This window comes from Lontra canadensis, unplaced genomic scaffold, assembly GCF_010015895.1.
Source record: "Lontra canadensis isolate GAN:19392208 unplaced genomic scaffold, GSC_riverotter_1.0 scaffold39, whole genome shotgun sequence".
NCBI classification, from domain to species: domain Eukaryota; kingdom Metazoa; phylum Chordata; class Mammalia; order Carnivora; family Mustelidae; genus Lontra; species Lontra canadensis.
Genome location: NW_022631033.1, coordinates 3,214,569 through 3,237,928, shown reverse-complemented (window position 1 = coordinate 3,237,928; position 23,360 = coordinate 3,214,569). Strand labels below are relative to the sequence as shown.

Here is a 23,360-nt window from a genome sequence, read left to right as displayed (position 1 = left end):
AGTACTGGAATAAAAACTGTCTATGTTCTGAGGAACCAATTTTTCCTTCCACCAGTGTCTGTGGACTCTTCCTCTCTAATGGCTGTGACTGGCCTGATGTATCTTGGCCTCACACGACAGGTTACTAACAGCTGATGTGTCTGCTTTCTATACTGGTGGGAAAGAGTCTGTGGATGTTTACAGAATTTTTTTTCTCCATTTGACCTCAGTAGAATACTGATTTTATTTGTCTTTAATATTAGTGGAAAACATTTATAACAATTAAAACTTACACAGAATTTTCCATAAGTGATAAGAGGGTAACAGAGTAAAACCTACTGAATAAATTAATAGAAGTAAAACTTTTCTCAATAATTCATATTATGTCTGTGTCCTAGTTCATTGATCAGAGTTTCTTTGTGCTTAGTTTTATGCTTAATATCACTTTTTAAAAAAATTTCTTAGTAATTAAATGAAAAGGAAAGAGATCTCCATTTTATTTCCAAGAAAAAATAGTTTTATAGTTTCTTCAATTTTTTCAAGATACTACAAATGTACTTCATGATGCTTCATGATTGAGTTCACCTCTAAATCAATTTAACCATCATTTTCAACTGTTTAAATTCTGCTTTTTTAAATTTCTGTGATTTCTCATGATAATAATAATTATCATTTATGAAATGTTAATCACCTGCCAAGCTCTATGTCAGCACTTGGCATATACCAGGTTTTTGTTTAGTCCTTATACTGTTCTAAGATGAATTATAATACCCCGTATTAGAGGTAAACAGAATCACCTAGATTAGTTAAGTGAAAATTTGTACACACCTAGTAAATGGTAATGCCAGACTTGAAATTCAGATTGTCATGAAGTAATTTTATTACACTTTTATATTTATTTTACTTTTATGTCTGTCATAAAATAAGACATTTAAAAGCTATAAAGAATAATAAAACAAACGTATGTTAAAGTAAGTAAATGGCTGCCCAAACCTAACAATGTAGTTCAATTTTCTTGTATTCTCCTCGTAGCCATGACCTCCCTCTTCTTACCCGCAATGTATCCCTGATTTGGAATTTATTTGTTCTAGGAACTTACTGCATATGTACATTTCCCTAAGTAGTAGATAATCATGGTTTGGGATGTTTTGTATAAAATTTTCTAAGAATTGAGGAGTGATAGATGTAAATGATTGCTAGGAACTTTAACGCTTCAGTAAGTAGAAGACAGGTATAGGGACATGTTGGGATGAAAGAAAACAGAGGCAAAACCACCAAGAGGGTGACAAACATGCGGGTGTAGAGAGAGTGATGTAAAGGAATGCACTGTTTTGAGTTGCCGTGACCGTGGTACACCAGCACGGTACAAGGTAATACCAACATACGCCCTTCACGGGGCTGCCCTCTGTGCCCTCGCCAACATGGTGGGCACCTTGGTTGAATGGCGCTGAGTGGGTCACCACTGGGTAGTGGCTTCCTGTGGGGCAGCCCTGATACACCCCTGGTGCCATCACACCAATAAATATATTATATTCCATCCCCAGGTTCACAGGTAGTCACCACCAAACACACGTCCTCACAAAGCTCGACCTCCAACCTCCCTCCTTCATTCTCCTTCGCTCGCTCCCTCCTTGCCTTCCTCTTTCCTCTCTCCTGCTCCCTCGTCGCTGCCTCTCTTCTTCCATTTCTTCCTGCCCCACACATCCCAGCCCTTGCGTCATCAGCCCCTCTCCTGCAAAACTCAGCTCCTCCCCGGTTGGCCTTCCCTTGTCATGGCCACGGGGCAGCACACCCGGAAAGAGGAGCATAACCAGGCACTCCGGGACCATCTTCTTGTTGTCCCCATCACTACGGTCACCGGCACTATTATTTCCTGTTGTTTCTTTTATTTCCTGGTGTTGCGCCTTTCTCTGGAGTCACAGTCATGACTTCCCTGCCTCATCACACACTGTCAAGCCTGGCGCTCTCTTTCTCTCTGGAAAATGAATAAATAAGATCTTTAAAAAAAGAATATAGTAACAGAAGGAGTTCTTTGATATCAAAATTAAAAAGAGTCTTTATTCGATTAAGAGCGCAAAATAGCAAGAATTATTCTTTTGTAGTTTTTTTTTCTCAGTGAGACTGAAAAGTTGAACTATTGATTATCTTATCAATGTGATGACTTAAAAACTAATTTCTGAATAGTTTACTCTTGAGTAGTTTTACACAGAGTACTTTAGGGTAAGTATGGCCATTCGGTTATCTATTCTGACCCTTAGTGAATGGTAATTCCACAAACCAAAGAAAAAGGAAACAAAACAAAAGAAAACTCTCTAAGTTGCCCAGCGTGCAGGAAAGCTGCATGACATCTGTGAGTGGGATCTTTATCCCTGATTACGAAGCCCATCGATCTGACCTTGCTTTGCAGACCTTCACTGCTGCTTTGGTTTATACCAAGAGAAAGTTATCAACTTTGCCTGTTGTAAGAATCTACAGATGCATAGTAGTCCTAGTTCTTTAGACTAAATGATAGTACAAGAGGGAAAGGTAGATGTATTGATTCCAGAAATATTTATGGAACATCTAACACATGCCACATACTGTGCAGGTCTCAGTAGTGAACAAAGAAACATGAAACAACTCCTGTTTTCATAGATTTTATAGTCTAATGGGAAAGGCAGAAAGTAGGTAGATAGACGATAAGTAGCCAGATGATAGGTAGCTAGATGATAGACAGATATCTAGATAAATAGATGCATAGACAGAAAAATATCAGATTTGGGGGGGTGGGGGATACAAGTGGGTCATTAACATGACTGTCAGAAGATAGAGAAGGGCAGTGCTCACAGGGAGATCAGCGACAACTCCATGAGAGAAGGATTCTGAGCTGGGACGGAGTTGGAGGCGCCAGCCCTGGGACGTGCCAGGGACACGGCAAAGAACTTTCTAGGAAGAGGCAAAGTATGTATCATGCTGTAGCTTAAACATGAACAATGAGACACAAAAGTCACAGAAGAGGTGGAAATTTTGTCTCCTTTTCCATCAAGGCAGACATTTAGGGTCAAACAATGTATTACTCTTCAAATCTTTGTTTGCAGCATAAATGAATACCCGTCACTGGCTATTTCTGCTTGCTCTGTTTTTTTCTTTTTTCTTGGTGGAAATCTGGACATTTGGAGTGTTGTCTTGCTGGAAAGGGAGATATTTGTTGACAAACTGAAGATGGAAGAAAGATGAGTGAATGGATGGGGCGTGTTAATGCATAAAACAGTGAATAAATAAAGACATAAATAAGAGCATGTATGTCGCCACTGCTTCGGAGGGCGTGATCTGAAGCGGGACTAAAGGTAGTTTATGCCACACACCCAGTAAACAATAATGAACGGTAGCACATCCTTGTTTTCCTACTTCTTACCTTCTCTTCTGCACAGGTTGGACCCGTCCATCTGCTTCACACTTGGTGGAAGCCAAGCAGTCTGGAGCTTCCTCTTGCCTTCAGGAGATGGGGCTGGGTGGCAGTGGGACTTGGACACATTGCCATGGCTTCAGGAAGCTTTTGCTGCTGACATCAGGGTAGACAGACACAGCACACTGGGATGACAACATCTCCCTGGCGGCCGGTCCTGGGATGGACGCTGTGGTAGTAGAGGTCCAGGTCTCCCACTGCCACTCCTATCAAAACTCCCCAGCCCCTGGCCTGTCTAGGACAAGCCGTCTCCATGGGAGGACGTATCTGGGCTCCAGGCTTCAACTCCAGCAGCAAAGGGGGTTTGCTTGTCTTGTCTATTATTTAATAGGTAAAAATAAATATGTCCGCTTTTATTTTTACCGATTCACCCCTTTCTAGTTCTGTAACTTCCTTTTTGTCATTATTATTAAATTTCAACAAAATGTCCTTTAGCTCACTCTTTAAAACTAATCTGGTTGTTGGAAGTGTCTTTGAGCCTAGGTGGAGGTATGGAGTGGGTTAATAAAATACCCAAGACATTTAAAAATCTGTAAAATGTTTTTCTCTTCCTTCTCACATAAAATAACCTCTTCACTAAACAAATATGTTAAAAAGAACAGCCTTTTACTTTTTACCCAGTCTTGTGGGTCCATCATTGTTAGGCTTTTATTGTGTCCGAAAGAAAACAAAACGAACTTTGATTTGCATTTCTTCAGATACAAACCACTCATTCTTCTGGGTTTGTGTATGGAATTCTTTTGGTTATCTTAAACAGCTCTGTGAGACGCATTCCTTCTTTTTTCTCCTTGCTCTGTTTTGTTTAAGTGCGGCCATAACGTACCATTTTTAGACTCCATTCTCAATGCTTTTATCAGCTGCAAAAAACATGCCTTTCATTATTATTATTATTTTTTTAAATTATTGAGTAGCACTGTTTGTTCCACTTACTTCTTGGAAAACTTAATATCTTCTGCTTTTATCTATGTATCTTTTATCTATAATTTTCTCTTGCAATTCGTTCATCATTTAGACCTTCAGAGTTCTAGCTGATTTACCGCACGTACCCTCGGTTGATAGATTTCGGTGTTCTGCGCATGTTAATTCTGAATTTCGCCACATCTGATCATGCCTTGCTGTGTTCTATAGCAGTTATTTTATTGAATTCTTAAATTCCCAGTTTCCCTCCCTCTCTGTTTTTAATAAACTGCTACCCTCTTTCCTCCATCTCAGAATCTGTTTCAATCGTCTTCTAAATAAGGCTTCTCATGTTTGCTTGCTTCATTTCAGGGATTAGTTAAATTCTTTTGGAGATCTCGCTGGTTTGTTCTTTCATTTTATACCATAAAGCACTTTGAATGTTCCCCCACTGCTTTCAGTTTGCTTCCTTCCCTGGTGATCTGGTGTGTCTCTGTCATTGCACGATGACTATTCTATATCTTGGACAGTTTTGGTGGCATTTTGATGATTTTTGCTTGAGGGATTTCATTCGTAATGTTCATATGGGTCAAGTTCACAGAATGCCTGACTTGCTTCTTCCTTCAAATATTGTAGATTTTTCTTCACTCTTTAAGAGCCCACCATACCCACATCTTAATGTTTTGCCAAGACACTTCTCGAGAGAAACACAGTGCTGTGAAATAAAGAAGGAAGCATGTGGGTAGGAAAATTTCCCTGGAAATTGGAGGATAAAGGATTCATTTCTGGATCAAGTTGGGGGTTAGGAAAGACTGTGCCTGAATGAAGGCAGAGCGTTTTCTTTGGTTGTGAAGACTCAGAATGCTGGGAATAACAGAAGCCCTCAGATCTGGGCAGGCATGAGGAAGTTCGCTATGAAGCAGACTGTCCAGTACTCCTCGGGACCTTGACCCGGAGATGAAGGCTCTGAGCAGGAGCGGCACAGAGAGAAGTTGCACTTCCCCTAGCGCCCGGAGAGGCAAGGTGGAGACCAGGGCAATTCACTGCTCCAGAGGACCATCTGGGGGATTTCGGGACTGGGAGTCTGAGTTCCTCATGCTCTTGGGACTTGATAGTACCACCGGGAGAGCTGCCAGTGCAGAAGATACACACACTCCCCGTGTATGAAGGTTTTCTTCTCCTCCGCATCGCTTGTTAAGCGGACTCTTAGTAGCACGGGATCATAACAACACAGTTACATTTGAAATAACATTATGTAACCATCTTTTTATTAACGGCGAATCGAGGCGTATTTTTTTTTAAGGATTCTATTATTGGGGCACCTGGGTGGCTCACTAGGTACAGCATCTTATTTCAGCTCAGGTCATGATCCCAGGGTCCTGGAATGGAGCCTCCCACTCTGCTGAACACGGTGTCTGCTTCTCCCCCTCCGTCTGCCTCTTCCCTCTGCTCTTGCTTTCTCTCTCAAATAAATCTTTAACAAAATAAAGGGTTTTAGTATTCATATGTGGGGCAAAATATAAAGCAAGGATGTTCTAGAAATATCTTTCTCCTAAGTTTTTTTCTTTCAAGGTTCTTTTCTTTCTCAGTTGGAACCCAATCTTGTATGTTATTTGCAGATCTGAAAGCTTATTCGTACTTTCTGGTGGGAAATTTAGATGTGTATTTATCTAGTCTTTATGGTACATACATTTGGACAAAATGCTTCTCTGTAATTAATTGTATATTTTCAGTTGTTTTATGATTGGTCCTCAGAACCTCAGGCTAAAACACTTAAAATTTATTTTTAAAAATGATAATTTTTGTTTCATAAAGTGTGAACTTTCCTTTAAGATGTGTAATGAATTGCTTTTGACGATCATGTTCATAACTTCCAGATATAGATGTTCTCTAGGAGGAAATTCACAGTTTGAAAAATTTTCTTCTGATAAATAATTTGTAGCTGGTGAATCAGACATTTTATAGCTTTTTGCTGAAGTTTCAACCTTTGTACTCTAAGTTCTCATTCCTATCCTGTTGACTTCAAATCTACAATAATTAAGGCATTTATAAATTATCTTCTTCCAAAGTGTATAACTTTTTACTTATTTATTGTGTGCTGTGAGTTTTACATCTTGGAAAACTATAAAAATATTTTCCTGTTGCATATCTCTTTCTACCATCACAATTCCTGGAACAAACAAAGGATCCAGGAAAAACAAATAGAGTTTACACATCAAAACAACAAAGGACAAATAAAAAGTAATTTTTTTTTCAATCAGGAAATAAAATGTACATGTTGTGTATGTGTGGTTAGTCTGTAACTTGTAGCACACAACGTTGCATTAGTTTCAGGTGTACAACATAGAGAGGCAGTAAGTCTGTAGGTTGTGCTGTCCTCACAAGTGCAGTCAGCATCGGTCCCCATGCCACACCGTTGATTCTCTTCTCTGTGCTGCACCATCCCTCCTGTGACTCACTCATCCCATCACTGGACACCTGGACCTTCCTCTCACCTCTACCCATTTTACCCATCACTCAACCCCCTGCCCTCTGGGAACCATCAGTTTGTTCTACATTGCTTCCTCCTGTCGGCACGCAGGAGAAGAATGAGGCACAAACAAGTCAGCTGTGAGAGAAAGGGAGCAGGGTACAACAGCAGAAATGACTGTCGCCCCGGACAACCCCTCAGTCTCATATTTGTTAGAAAGTGAGTAACGTCCAACAAAGCCGGATTACACATTGACCATGAGTCTTGTACATAAGTAAGAAGAAAGGCAAAACATGTCTGGTCACATAGTACGTGACCCATAGTGAGCAAGCTCGAGTGAAAGGATTGTCTAAGTGCTGATGCTCTCTGGCGAAGGGGAGATTGGAAAAATGAGACAGACGGCATCCGCCCCCAGCGGGCTGGGCATTCCCAGGTCTGGGCTTCAAGGACATCTATGATCTATCATCCTCTCCCACAGAGGCCTGTTGTCAGTACGTGTTTTTCTTAAAGCTTTATCTAAGCATGCTTGGTAACTAGTGCAGTTTCTCATGGGTTATATTTTAGGCAGTACGTTGTTCTGAGGGACGGTTACACGATGTACTCATGAGTCTGTTACTGCTTTTGTTAGTTTGGTGTGCCATTTGTTTTTTGTTTTTCTTTTAGATTCCACATATGAGTGACATCATATGGCATGAGTCTTTCTCTATTTCACATGATGTTATACTTTCTAGGTCTGTTCATGCTATTGTAAATGGCAAGATCTCATCCTTTTTATGAACAAATATTATTCTTTGGTATATATACCACTTCTTTATCCATTCATCTGTCAGTGGACACTTGGGTCACCTCTATAGCTGGCCTGTTATAAATAATGCTGCAGTAAACCTGGGGTGCATAGTGGTAGGGGGTTGGGGAATAAATACCCACTAGTGGAATTACTGAGTCACATGGTATTTCAATTTTTAACTTTTTGAGGAACTTCCACAGTGTTTTCCACAGTGGCTGCACCAATTTCCATTCCTACCAACGGTGCACAAACGTTCCTGTTTCTCTATGTCCTCCCCCAGACTTGTTATTTCCTGTTCCTTATTATTATTATTATTATTATTATTTTAATCCAGCCATTCTGGCAGGTGTGAGGTCATATCTTATTGTGATTTTGATTTGTGTTTCCTGGTGATGAGTGATGTTGAACATCTTTCCATGTGTCTGTTGGCCATCTGGATGTCTTCTTTGGAAATTGTCCATCCAGGACTTCTGCCCATTTTTAATTGGATTATTTGTGGTTTTTTGGTGTTGAGTTTGTGGCAATATTTAATTATCAGAGACTTGAACTAGTCATATAGGAAATAATTTTTACATCTGTATTGTATAAAATCATTTGAGATTTTGATCAGAAAAAGAAAACAGAATGACAGTAGGCCAAAAATTTCAAAGAAATACTTTAAAAATGAGTATTTCATAAGAAAGGTGAAAATATTTTTGAAAATGGAGTTGTATTTTATAACCTCTACTCTTATCTTCCTCATTTATATGTGACTGTGGAATCAAAGATCTAAAAAATACTAAATCAATACTCAGGAGTTCCCAGTTTGAGTTCCACATCTTTTACTAATAATTGTGAAACGAGTCCTTTGTCTCCCTTGCTTTTAGTTTTCACTTCTGAAAGCAGAGGTTTTCAGAACAGTAGTAATTTTAAGTCTCCTCATGGTCTGTATTTAATGTTTGATTGTACTCTACTGCTAACCTCACCTCATCCTCTGTTGAAGGAAATATGAGGGGCTCCCGGGTGCTTAGTTAGTTAAGTGTCCGCTTTTGACTCAGGACATGACCCCAGGGTCCTGACTGAGCCCCATGCTCGGCTCTGCTCAGAGGGGAGCCTGCTTCTCCCTCTGCTTGTGTCTGCTGCTTCCCCTGCTTGTGTGCTTGCTCTCGCTCTCTCTCTCTCTCTCTGTAAAATAAATAAATAAATAAAATATTTAAAAAAGAAAGAAAGAAAGGAGCAAGAAATGGGAGCCAGTGTCCTTGAACTCCCTAATTTTCCTGCCATCAGATGCCTCAGCCTGTCTCACACTCTTTCTGTGGTTTTCTTTTACATTGTAAGGGTTGTTCTGTGTCTCATTAAAGTCAAAGACAGGCTCATATTTGCATTCAAGTAGCAATATTTTTTCTGTCCTGAAAAATCATTTATATCTCAGATCATGGAATCATCATTGTGCAGTATATTCTAGTATTTTCCATCTTAAAAACAAAATCTGTTCTTGGTGACATGTTCTCATTTTTTCACCCTTGATAGGGAAGCGATCAGAAGTCCCACTACCCTACACTTCCCTTCCTTGTCTCCCAGGCTCTCAACTGCAGGCTCCAGCACATGTCCCATCCCTGCAGTGGAGATAATTTCAGTGGGGGTCTTCTGTGGGCGTGCTTCCTCAGTACCGTGTCTCCACACACTGCAGAGCCCAGGCCTCCCTCCCCAGCACTCTTTGTTTGCATGTCCCGTCTGATGGATACCCCATCAGTCCTGTTACTTCTACCAGTATCTGTGGCTAATGGTCCCCTGTTTGCTTCTAGTCCCCAGTATCTCCCTAGCTCTACACTGTTAGTTCAAAATGTGCACTTGTCTTGATTTTACTTAATATCTAGGAATGTCCAAAAGTCATGTTAAGCTTAGTTTGAAAAGAAAACTCTCATTTTTTCTACACAAATTTATCCTTTCCATGCACAACTGTACAACCTCGTTTCCCATGGAAACAAAACAAAACAAAACAAAAGCAACAGTCGTCTTTGATCACCGCATTTCAGTAACTCCTCAGCTAAGCCGTCATTATACCTTATGGACTTCTGTTGTATATCTAAGACCTGCCCCTTCCCCCATGTCCCCAGCCCCAGCTCAGGCTCAGCCACCATGATTCCTCATTGAGAACATTTAACCATGGCTGAGCTCAGCCTGCAGAACCCCTATTTGGCCTGTTCAATGAATGAAGTAAGAAAGGAATTTCTTAAAAACTAAGAAACATTTGGTTTATTATATGTAATGTCCTCACATGTTTCTGGTAGTAATTTGTCTTTCCACATTACTAAGCAGGCTGAGGACAGTAAAAATAGCTATTTAATATGCATTTCTTTTTTTTTTAAGATTTTATTTATTTGTTGGACAGACAGAGATCACGAGTAGGCAGAGAGGCAGGCAGAGAGAGAGGGGGAAGCAGGCTCCCTGCTGAGCAGAGAGCCCGATGTGGGGCTCGATCCCAGGACCCTGAGATCACCACCCGAGCTGAAGGCAGAGGCTTAACCCACTGAGCCACCCAGGCACCCCTACTATGCATTTCTTATCATAACACTGTAATGGAAATGATAGTCAATAATTTGGCTTTGAATTTCTTAAATTTTAAATGTTTTTCGAAATTTCAGTTCTTCAGCTTGCTGAATAAGTCAATGTATTTTAAGTCTCTTTTCTGTGGGCTAGACACCATAAAAAGAGAAGGTTAATATTCTGGTTTATAATCTCTGACTTTGGCGTTATTGCCGAAGTACTCACATGGCCTATGTATGCCACTTGAGTTCTGAATGGAGGCCAGGATATAGGGGAGACAGCTATGCTTTTGGGCTAAGCACTGTGTTTTATTTGTCCAAACTATGTTCCTTGAGACTTCCTCCCACGAACATCTCAAAGAACTACTTTCCCACATTTCTGATTTTTTACAGTAGCTTTTGCGAATGATCTCTTCATATTATACTATATACCGTATCTGTATATCCATCTTCAATTTTCCTAGACTGTTAATATCACTGGCTGAATTTACCAGATTTCCAAAGAAAAGTTGATTACAGTTGATAAAACTGTAGATACGGTTGATAGAACTGTAGATACAGTTGATAGAACTGTAGATACAGTTGATACAATAGAGTTGATACAGCATTCCATTTGGCTCCAGGTTAACAATGGAAAGTACAATAAAATGGCAGGAGGAATTCTGTATACAGTTTAGTGCTGAAAGCTCCTGGCATTTATTACATGTTTGTACATTTTATAAGAATTTATTTATACCACACTATTGCATACCAAATTTGATATCTATCATTTATGGATATAGGCATATTGTTTAACCTAAATAAGAATTTAAAGGTCTACTCACTTAGCAATATATATATATATATATATATCACACCATGGAAATATATATTTCCATGGTATTACTAGTAAATGTAAATTATTAATATTTTATTATAGATTGGAAGGAACATAAAATGTAATTATAGGTTTATGTGAATATGATGGTCTCTCAATTCATCATAAACTAGGTATGGAAAAAGTAGCAATAATAATAAATAATTAAGTGACAAGCTATTATATCGAAAGTGTGAACATACATAAGAGAAAAACTAATTCTATTGACCTTCCGGTATAGATGGATACCCAGCATTCTGTAACTCTTTAGAGAGATCAAGAAAACTGCTTTCAGGGGCACCTGGGTGGCTCAGTGGGTTAAAGCTTCTGCCTTCAGCTCAGGTCATGATCCCAGGGTCCTGGGATCAAGTCCTGTGTCGGGCTCTCTGCTCAGGGCGAAGCCTGTTTCCTCCTCTCTCTCTGCCTGCCTCTCTGCCTACTTGTGACTTCTGTCTGTCATATAAATAAATAAAAATCTTTAAAAAGAAAGAAAACTGCTTTCATTTGAATAATGTTTGTGACAAAAACTTCTTAAGACATAAACACATAAATGACAAACTCTAAGTTACTGGTGAGATGAACTAGTATGTGTCCAATCTACATTATCACAAAGGCTGTAGCTACAGGAATGAAGTGTAGGGATTCTTTCTGTGGCCTCTTTGAAAATACGTGCAGTTTCAGCTTCCCTACACAGCCAGGGTTTTGAAGTTTTTTGGACCCTTGGCGCAGTTGTTTTTTGAAACTACTGTGTCAACTTGGGAGTTATGAGCTGCTTCTGAGAATAAATATGTGATTTGTCATGTCCTAGCATGAACAAAGCAGAACCTGCTGTGCTAATAAGAAGATTATTATATGCTGGAGGTTGATGATTAATTGGTATGTGCTACAGCACCTTGGGCTGTATTCACGTCGGAAAAGGGTGCGCTCGTGCATTCGAGCGTCCGTCTCCACACGTCTGTGTATACCTGCAGAGCTGGGTTGAAGAAGGCGATTTCTGGAGTGCAGCGGAGGCCCTGCTATTAAACAAGCGGATGCGTGAAAAGGCAGATGTATAATATCACCAACCCGTGTGGGCCATCACCCATGGCGATCACCCAACCGTGAGTGGAAAGATGTCGAGCAAACAAGATGTGGAGAAGGAGGTGGTATTTCTAGTCCAGGAGATGGGAGCTTCCAGAGAGGGCAGGGGAAGACCGGCCTTGAGGCAACTAGTTGCCCTTTCTTTCTCTTTGCCCGGGTGGCTGCGCAGTGACAGACGGGAGCCCCGGGAACACCCATTCATCCTCACGAGCGGGTCCACGTCAGCTCCTGCCTCCAGGAGCAAGGTAGAGTTCATCTGTTGGCGACACCGAGAGCCCGTAACGGGGCTGAGCTTCAGAACACGAGGTCTGAGCACCATCGGATACCGCAGCGCGGCTGAACCTGCAGAATTGTGCGATTCTGTCCCCGCGTCACTGGGATGTTTTCGCTGTCATCGTTGCCGTTATCTTTTCCCCATTCCTGCTCACGCGCACGGCCCAGTACGAGTTCTGGCTGCAAGATGGTCCCACAGAGCTGCCCGCCATTTGGGGAACACACTTCAGACAAATCTCTTGCTGACTCTCTGGCTGCCACAGGGACGGAGCCTAGCGCAGCCTGTCTATGTACAGTGAGAGACACCAGAGTTACTCACAGCGGAACTCCCAGCACCACTGCGTTGGTCCGGGTCATAGCACTGACCGAAGAGCTAAAAAAAAAAAAAAAAAAATGCCTTTTGCTTGTTAGCTTTTGTTTTCCATTTGAATTCCTACCTGTTCTCTTAATCAGAACACTGAAAATAATTAGGTAGAAAAACAGGGTGTGCACCCTCCTCGCAGAATTAAGGCAAGTGACATGTATGGGAAACATTTCGTATAGGTTCCATAGGTTTGGCGATTTTATTTATTTATTTATTTATTTATTTTAATCATTTTTTTAAATTTATTTTCAGCATAACAGTATTCATTGTTTTTGCACCACACCCAGTGCTCCATGCAACCCGTGCCCTCTCCAATACCCACCACCTGGTTCCCCCAACCTCCCACCCCCCACCTCTTCAAACCCTTCAGATTGTTTTTCAGAGTCCATACTCTCTCATGGTTCACCTCCCCTTCCAATTTCCCCCAACTCCCTTCTCCTAACTCCCCATATCCTCCATGCTATTTGTTATGCTCCACAAGTAAGTGAAACCATATGATAATTGACTCTCTCTGCTTGACTTATTTCACTCAGCATCATCTCTTCCAGTCCCGTCCATGTTGCTACGAAAGTTGGGCATTCATCCTTTCTGATGGAGGCATCATACTCCATAGTGTATATGGACCACATCTTCCTTATCCATTCGTCCGTTGAAGGGCATCTTGGTTCTTTCCACAGTTTGGCAACCGTGGCCATTGCTGCTATGAACATTGGGGTACAAATGGCCCTTCTTTTCACTACATCTGTATCTTTGGGGTAAATACCCAGTAGTGCAATTGCAGGGTCATAGGGGTTTGGAGATATTTTTAAGTAGAGTTCATTTTGAACTAATTACATGAGAGAAATTCTCCAGACTCTGATAGCAAAGTAACAGTCTCCTTAGATAAAATATATGATTTACTTTTAATAAGAAACAAAGATTCATCAAAAACTAATGATGTACTGTGTTCATTCTGTAAAAGGAAACAACTTTATATGTATTAAGGACTTTCAAAAGAGGTTTTAGTTTCACAGCAAAATTAACATGAAGGTGCAAATTTTCACGTACCCCCACCACACACATGGACAGCCTCGCCACTCTTAGCGCCCCCGCCATTTGGTGCATTTGTTACAACTGAGGAACCCACATGGACACGTCATCAGCACCCGCATTCTAGAGTGTCTGTGAGGGTCCCTCCTGCTGGCGTACATTCTATGGGTTTGAGAAAATAAATGCGAACCCACCATTATGGTCTCACACAGAGTATCTCCACGGTGCTACAACTCTGTCGCGCTCTACCTAAATGAAGACTTGTACTTATCGACATCTCTGATCTGTCTTATTTCACATAAAACAAGGCGTACTTACGCTTGTTTTGTATCAGTTTGGCAAATCTTTCGTTCCAAGTCTGACTAGCAATTAAAGTAAAACAAAGATAACACAAATTTATTAAAAATTCACCATAAATCACTGTTTCTGCTTTAATTTACTCAACGATTCTTCGCAGGAAAGCACATAATTCATTTCTACAATGCAGGGGAATTAGGGATTCATAGACATAGTGTAGATGGTGGGAGAGCTGTGCTCCTGTACGCAGACATGCAGGTACAAAGGGTCACTCGGCGTGAATGGTTTTTGGATCCTTTAGTGAGCCACTGCCATGTACGTCCAGCCTGGGGTCAGAAGAGGGATGTGAAAGCAGGAAAGAGAAATGAGGTATCTTTCCAGCCCTCTCCCCACCGTTTCTAATGCTGATTTAAATTACAACAGCACATGGTGCCCAATTTAAATGCTTCCGTTTTGTCTTGAAATGTGTTTTCGTACTGATAAAACTTAGCATTAGGGACAATTGATTTAGTACCTCACTCTTTTTAGAAGACCGTTTGTTGATAAGCACACCACTAGTCTGAGTGGTGGTAGCCGTGTGTTTAAAATGTACTTATACAAATGAAAAGATTTGGACAAAGCCTGTTCATGATAGAGTGCTGGCACATTAATTTGCCTTGAATATATGAATAAATGAGGAATTAATGAACAATTGGGAGCACAGAGAAGGACAGATATGGAAGAACCATGTAGGGAATTAATACTTAAATGTTTTTAATTGTTCCCAAAAGATAAACATACTGGAATAACCTCACCCCAGGATCTATTTTATAGATATTGTTTTACATTCCTTTTACGAAGGTGGAGAAACAAGTTTTCTCTGTATTTTTAGAAGTACCTGATTTAGAAATGTTTAAACAGAAGGTAGTGTTTCATTTTCATAGAGTCTATAGGGGTTTTGATATTCTTGATGATACAAAAAGAAGCTTGTAATGAGGGCTTACTCAGACCAACTCTCTTACAATAGTGAGATGTTTAGAATTGGTAAAAAATAGAAAATATTACAAAACGCCAAAAATATATTTTAAAAATTGCACCAAAGTCTATACGGAGCATCATCTCTTTCTCTCAGGCCTGAGATCCTGTTTGAAGGTGAAAAAGTAAATGATTTCATCTATTGTCATTAAGAAATTTTTACTTGTAAATGTTAAATTCTGTAATAATTCTGTATTTATCAAAATATACCTCGTGGGTTTTGAATTTTTTGAGGTCTCAAACTTTGTCCTTTGTTTTTCTTTTTCCTTCTTATTTTATCTATTAAGGAATCTTTATTTGTTACAGTTAAGAGTTTTGTAATTACTCCGTTTCTCAAAATACCCCCTTGTAGACTTTTAAGTTGTTTTGAAGGCCAGCCCTTTGCCAGTCTCGTCTTTGTTTTAATTCCGAGCATCGTGGCCTGGACAGAGCAGGCATTCAGTAAGTCCCAGCACAGCGCCTGCCCTCGTGGCACTCAGCCATGGAAGGGTGTGGGGCACAAACAGGACAGGTAAAGTTCAACAGCTGAAACACGTGAAGGGAATAGGCAGTGTTGGCAGAGAAGGATTTCTTTGGACAGAATGATCAGGGCAGGCACCACCGAGGGGCAGCATCATGCAGAGACGGGAATATAGGGCAGCCTTCTGCAGGGAACCAGGTCAGGGCATGCCTGTGTTTAAGGAACCGAATAAACCACTTTGGTCACTGAGTCACTCACAATCCCAAAAATATCTGAGCATTATTAATAGTCACAGTAGCCAAGAGAGTGAGAACAACCCAAGCGCCCATCAACAATGATGCATAAGGTAAAGGTGTGTGTATTTTTGTATATACACACACGCATACAGGAATATTATTCAGCTGTGAAATAGGAGATAACTTCCATTTGTAACAGGTACTGATGAACCTCCAAAACATTATGCTTAGTGAGACAGATCTATAAAGAAAAAAAATGTATTATTTCTTTTTCTGTGGGATCTAAAAAAGTCAAATACATGTATCAATGAGTAGGTTGATGCAGGGAGTGGGGGAAACAGGGAGATGCTGGTCAACGGTCCAGAGTCCTAGTTACGCAAGACGAGTAAGTGGAGAGATCCAGGTGGTTACAGTTAATAATGTACTGGGAACTGGAATTTTGCTAAGAGCACAGATTATCACCACACTGAAAAAAAGGCAACTGTGTGAAGAAATCGGTTAATTTGAATGCAGTAATGTATGTGTGCATCAAATCATGGTGCACACCTTACATATATCCAGTTTTTTTTTTTATTTTTTAATCATTTTTTTAAATTTATTTTCAACATAACAGTATTCATTGTTTTTGTACCACACCCAGTGCTCCATGCAATCTGTGCCCTCTCTAATACCCACCACCTGGTTTCCCCAACCTCCCACCCCCCACCCCCCCACCTCTTCAAACCCTTCAGATTGTTTTTATTTAAAAATGTATTTACTTGGGGATGCCTGGGTGGCTTAGTGGGTTAAGTATCTGCCTTTGGCTCAAGTCATCCCTCGGTCCTGGGATGGAGCCCCGTGTCCATCTCTCTGTTCAGCAGGGAGCCTGCTTCTCCCTGTCCCTCTGCCCTGCTCTCCCAGGCATGCACTCTCTTTCTTAACTCTCAAGTAAAGAAATAAAATCTTTAAAAAATGCATTTACTTAACATTATTTTTCACTTGGATCTCTGACCATCCCTGATGGAGAAATGATGGCAAGTTTCATTACAAATGTGAATTTGTGTTTTAACACCAGGTAGAATATTTACAGACTGCCACATTGTCTGACACACTCTAGATTCTTGGCCCAAGACTGGGTGTACATTTTGTTTTCATGGAGCATTAACAGCATGGAGTAGAGATTATCCTTTGACAACAGGCTCTGGCTGATTGTTGAGGCTGAACACTGAAAAAAGGCTCTCTGTTACTCTTTGCGTTGGCTTGACAAAACCACAAAATGGCGATTTCTACACCCCTAATGAAAGCACAGTTATGTAGTGAGACCCCCTGTGTGTGACTCATTACGAGGTGCCCAAGCATGACCCTCAGGCATTAGTGGGATATCATCGCTTCACTGCAGGGTGCTGCATGAGGCAGGCCTAGGTACGTGTCAGGAAGGTGGTGGGAATGAACCTGCCGGTCTCAGGGCTTTTATTGTCTTCTTATTGGACCATGGTCACTTATAAACAGACCCATGAGACAGGAAAAAAATGAAATAAAACCATGCTCAGGTCCTAAGTTTCATGTGCAATATTGATCCTGGTTTGCAACAGGTATAACCCCCACACCTGTCTCGAAGACAACTACTAAAATAATGTATTCACACAAACACTGCAATTTGAAAGAGTAGCCTTTTATAATAACTTATAATAACTGTATCACTAATTTTAGTAGGGATTTCAAATGGCAACATTAATGTGTTCCGCATGAGCACGGCTCGGAAGAGCACCTGTGTGGAGCCACTCAGGACTGCACACTAACCTGCTGTTGGTCGGAAGCCAGCCTTCCTGCTGCTGCCTCGTGCTCTTTGCTTGGAGGTCTGACGAACAGGCATCAAAGTGTAGTTGCGTTTCTGCTCTTCCTGTCCTGTGCTCCTCCTCTGATTCCTGCTTGTCTCCATGTATCTCGCTCTTCTATCCATTTGTCTATCCATCCGTCTGCCTATAATTTATATTTATTTATCCATTTACTTTCTGTGTCACTTTCTTCTATTATCTCCATCGTCTATCAGCCATCTCATCTCTCTAATGATTGATCAGTCTATCTCCGTATCTCTAATCAATCTTTCATCCATGTGTCTCTTTTAGCTATCGATCTATTGATCTGTCACTTCTATATATCTGTCTTATCTGTCATCTGTCAGTGACCTTCATATCTCATCTTATCGGTCTACCATCTATCATCTACCCAACTCTCTGTTCCTTGATCTCTTTGCCACTCAGGTTTCTAGCCTGATTTCATGACATCTCTTACCGTCTTTCTCTTTCTTCACAGCGTTGGACATGGAAGAAAGCATTTCTTCTTTCAGGAGAAAAGAGTCCTGTGCTCTGTAAAAAGAAATTCATAGAATCATAATAAATGGCTGAATCAGACATAAACCGATCATATCTTTTTTTTTAATTTTATGTTTTATAAACATATATTTTTTTCCCCCCAGGGGTACAGGTCTGTGAATCTCCAGGTTTACACACTTCACAGCACTCACAAAAACCGATCATATCTAGTTGGTGTGGTGTCAATCACCATGGCAGAGTGTTCTTTCAGAAATAAAGCTTTGCAGAGTTAAATGTAGAGGAAAACTTTCTTGCCTCAGGAGGTCTTTTTAATATGTTAATATGGATAATTAAATAAAATCTGCATACATTACTCTAAAAATGTTTGTTTCAGAGTATTTGGGTGTCCTCAAAATATAGTAAAAGAGGGGCACCTGGGTGGCTCAGTGGGTTAAAGCCTCTGCCTTCAGCTCAGGTCATGATCCCAGGGCCCTGGGATCGAGCCCCATATCGGGCTCTCTGCTCAGCAGGGAGCCTGCTTCCTCCTCTCTCTCTCTCTGCCTGCCTCTCTGCCTACTTGTGATCTCTATCTGTCAAATAAATAAATAAAATTAAAAAAAAATATATATATATAGTAAAAGAAATATGAGAAGAATTAACATATGAGATATATTTAAAAAGAATTAAAAAGAATTTATGAACAATTCTTTTGCTTATATTATCTTTGGGTCCTTCTAAGCACTATACAAAATAAATATTTGATAAACATTTTATTTAAAGCGTAATATGACTTTTTCGCTTTTAAAATCACTTTTAGTGCTGATAATCAGTATCTCTGGAGGGATAGCAGTTCAGAATTCTTTAAAATTCTGTAACTGAGGGTCCTCAAATGTAGCAGTAGAGAATATACAATTGTCCATAGTTATACTACAACTAGGTATTTGCATATTTAAAGTCATGGAAAGTTCCTGTGATGCTAAATAAGGATCTTTGCTTTATTCAGGTCATCAAGCTTGCCTTTGAGGAGTTTGAACTAGAACGAGGCTATGACACGCTTACAGTGGGCGATGCTGGCAAAGTGGGCGATACCAGGACGGTCTTGTACGTGTAAGTATGGGCTGAAGTGTGTCTTTTCCACTAGCACGTGCAGACTGCTGGCCAGCCTGCGTGGATTCTTGCTAAGCTAGTGATGTCCAAGTCTGATTTCACATGAGAACTAATTCAGGATTGCGTTTCATCTGTTTTGATTTTTTTCCCTCATGTCATTAAAAAAAGTTACAATATACAGAAGAGCAGAAAGCAGAAATGGTGGTTTCTTAACAAGCCCTCCTTCTTCGCCTCTCCTACTTCCCTCTGACCTTGCCTTTGCAGTGTTTTTGGAAGTACAAGTGCTGTCTAGAGTAACACCGTGAGTCCTGAAAAACCGCTTGCAGACTGGAAGGGCCACGTGCTGAAAGCAACAGAGGTTGGGGGTGATTGTGCTGGGGTAGCTGACCGTGTATCTGTGCCTCTCAGTGTTGAGTCCTGAAAAGTACAGTCGCAGCCTTGGTATAAAAATCAGCACATGGATCCCTGCCCTGCGCTTGCGAGGGGAGTCATGGTCTGCCCTGCCAGTCTCTACCCAAGATGCCTTTACCTGCTCCCTGAAGCTGGGCCTTCAGGACACTTTTGTCACTTCCATGAGACCCGCGCGATACAAACTGAAAACATGATCTGGGAGAAGCCTTACTCATCAAGCGTCAAGCTTGTCAGCATGGAGGGAAAGGTCTTCGCAGCTTTTCCTTCCGTGTTAGGGGCTCGCGCCGATGCCCACCACTCCTGAGCGGGAAACCGCTTTCTTTAATGGAGGTCATGCTGCAGTGTTTCACCTTTTTATTTTTTTGGTTTACTCGTACAATGCTCAGGCTTGCCTTTTTTTTGTTTGTGAGGGATCTTGCCCCTGAAACTGAGAGGGCTGCAGGGTTCTCGTCTCATGAAGGTTCTCGTCTCATGAAGAGTGAATCTCGCAGACACAAAACGGTGACACAAAGTGCAGGTTTATCAAGTGAAGGTGAGAACAGAAAGGAAAGAGAAAAGCTCGCTGGGGTGAGAGGGGTCCGGAATGGGCTGCGCTGCAGGCGTTTAGGGTCAGACTCTGAAAGAAAACTGACCAGGGTACTTCGTAAATATCCCATCTCTAACATTTAAGACAAAACAGGTGAATTTGTAACTACCGTGTAAATATCTCCTCTATACTTAGGACAGACAAGGTGAATTGTTATGTTCCCTTCTCCCTGGTTAATGTCTTGTCTGTAACGTTTCTCCACCCCTGGGATGTCTGCGAGCCTGGCCAGGTAGTCCCCTGTGGGGGACTATTCAAGGGCTTCCTATCTCTCCCTGCCTAGACCTTCACCCTTTCCTTATCGAATACCTTCAGCTTCTTATTCTGCTAGAGAAAAACAGTACTGGCTATTACACTCACTCATTCTGTACTTACAGTTGCTTATGGGGTAACCCACATTTTAAGGAAAAAAATACTGTAGATAGACATGCTGTCTGTGCCTTCAGCAACGCATGGGCCGTATTCTGACTGCATTGGGAATATGCTCTTATCATTTATCATAGATTGGACATCGTTCCCTACCATTACATGTCCCTATCTCATCTTATTATAGGTCATATACTATTAGGACTAATAATTAAAATCATTTTACTGGCCCATGATTTATGATAATAATTACAATAATAGCATTAGTCATATTGGAGCTCATAGTCATTGAGTATCTCATATAACATGTGCTGGGCTAAATGCCTAATACATATTATCTTATTTTGTCTTTACCTTAATCCTGTAAGTTAGGGGTTAATAGTGTTATTGTATTATAAATAATAAGACTAAGATACAGGTACATGTATGTAAAATCCTTTAGGATTTAACCCACCTTGCCAGCCTGCGATGTGCTGACGTGCAGAGACTGGAATACTCTGGCGTAGACAGATACTGAAAGCCAGTCGTTGATCTCCAGGGTCTGCTTCTTACTGTGACACATGGATATGGCATGTTTTTTAAGGGATTCTCATTATTCTCATTGATGGTCTTTGCCTCCACCCCCCACCCACCCCTGGCATTTATAAGCAGCTGAGCAGTAAACAACTCCCTACAAGTACCTTGCCACACTTGTTTTGTTTGCCTTCAGGAAGGTTTGCAGCAGGTGAATTTAGGAGAAGGGTAACTTCATTTACATTGTTATCCTTCTCCAGCAATCCCCAAAAACTTTCTTGGTAGAAGCTCCTCTGTTCTTCTGTCACCATGTATGAAGTTCCCTATTACGCCACCCTCACCAAATAGTTACTAATTTTTTTGCCAAATTCTTAGAGATTTCATCCCTGTATAGGAGTATGTGTCCTGCACAGTGGAACCCTGACCTCTGGGTTGTTTACAGCTGCCACACTGACCACGTGCTTACAGCTGGGCATGGGTCTGCAGTAGAATTTGTCAACAGTGACAGAATGGATAGGAACAGGGCCAGAAAGCCAAAGATGGAGTTTCTGGCTCTAGCTTTGCTATTAACTACCTCTCTGACCCAGAGGGACGTCACTTTACCACTCTGTACCTCTGTTTTCATGCCTATAAAATACGTATAATAAACTTTCCCTGCCTGTGGCAAGTAGCAAAATGAACTAATGCATGTTGCAGAGTTAAGAAATGTAACCCACAAGTGAAGTAGCTTTATTATTACCATAACAGCTAATTTAAGAAAGGTGTCACTATAGCAAATGAGAGAAAATTTTAAATAAGTGCAAAATATAAAATATAAATGCAACACAGCAATGCCTTATAAAATCCCTTAGGTCACTATTAAAGATCTAAAGTCACGCACCTATTTTTTTAACGCTATTTGTTCTTAAGAGAGCAACAGGAAACTATGTATTACGTTGACATAAGTGTTATTAGAACTTCCTCTCGATAGCTCAAATCTATAAATGAAGAACTAAAAAGCCAACTGAATCAAACTGAGATGCCCTTTGGGAGACATAATGTAACAAAGATTGGCTGGGCATTTAATCAGCTGCAGAGAGACAAGAGAAGCCACTGATCTGTTTCCTTAGTGTACACAACTACAGAAAAAGAACCCGGTTAGAGAGTTCGCAGCTGGTGTCTCCAAATAAACAGGTACTTGTCGAGAATACGTCAACAAATATTTTTGAGGACTTGTCTGCTAGACGTTATTCTCAGCACGGAGATGAAAATGTAACTGGAGAGATGGCAGACACGTGGGGGTAGTTGTATGCCAGAGTATGGAATCACTGGATCTCATGATGCAGATTTCATATACAACATGAGCTGGAATCTCCTTTATGGAAGACTGCTATTTACTGCCTCAGGCTTACTGTGTTACCAAAAGTTCCTTCTTTTGGAGTGGGGGGATGGAATTCTAGCCTTGGATTTCCGGGAAAATCTGGAAAGCCAGCGACCTAACCCATATTTGGCTCATCCTAAATATGGTTTTCAACTTTCTAATTTTTGTTAATGGTATTTTCGTTTCTTAATATTCTCGGCACAAAAAGAGAATAACTGAATTTAGGAGACCCTTTAAATGGTCTAATCTTCCCAAGAGATGAATGGATTTACTCAGGTTATTTTTAGAGAGGGACAAGATTAAAATTAAATAACTTACTTAACAAACCTCTGTTGAGATCTGTCCAAGAATATGTATTGATAATTGTCTTGAGTTTAATTTGCAGAAGAATTGTATCTGAAGTTCCTTCCACCTTTTCAGTGATTCGCAGTTGGTGGCCAGGATATTGCTTTAATTTCAGGTTATAGGTTTTAAGTGTCTATGCCTCTAAGGGGATGGATAGCCAACCTCAGGGACATCTGTGAGCAAGCAGCGCAGCCAGATTTGTGGATTAACGGCAAAGGATACTAGTTGTGACTTACGGCCGCTCAACCTATTATTTCTGAAACTGCTGCTTGTTTTCCTGGAAGCTCCTCAAGCCATTGAACGGCTGTGGCCACATCCCGCTGCTGTTGTTGGCAAATCCTGAGCCAAAGGGCATCATTCTTTTTTTATTAAAAGACTGTGGAACAGCCATACAAAAGCAAACACTAAAGACTGATGTTTCCCTGTTTATATATCTTCGATATTATCAGAGAAGCCAATCAATATACCTCTTAGTGCTTTGGAGAAAAGCTCGAGCAGTTTATGTTAGAAAGCAGTACACAAAGATAGCTACTTAAAGGCTCTCTCGGTAAAAACTTGTGTTTTCACGATTAGGAATCAAGCACACTCCTTAGGTTCTTGTAAGTCTGGAATCACATGTTCACAAGTGTTTTTCTTCATATGTTCATTCTCCTAATGGCACTGCCTGTGCGC

General features: G+C 40.8%; 1 protein-coding gene across 1 annotated transcript in view; it reads left to right on the top strand.

Annotated features, from left to right (window-relative positions):
* Positions 1–23,360, top strand: part of CSMD1 (CUB and Sushi multiple domains 1) — a 1,958,110-nt gene that overhangs the window by 1,480,500 nt on the left and 454,250 nt on the right. The window contains exon 11 of the mRNA XM_032869815.1: positions 19,007–19,110. Within this exon, the coding sequence (XP_032725706.1) occupies positions 19,007–19,110 (104 nt within the window). The remainder of the gene's footprint in view (positions 1–19,006; positions 19,111–23,360) is intronic.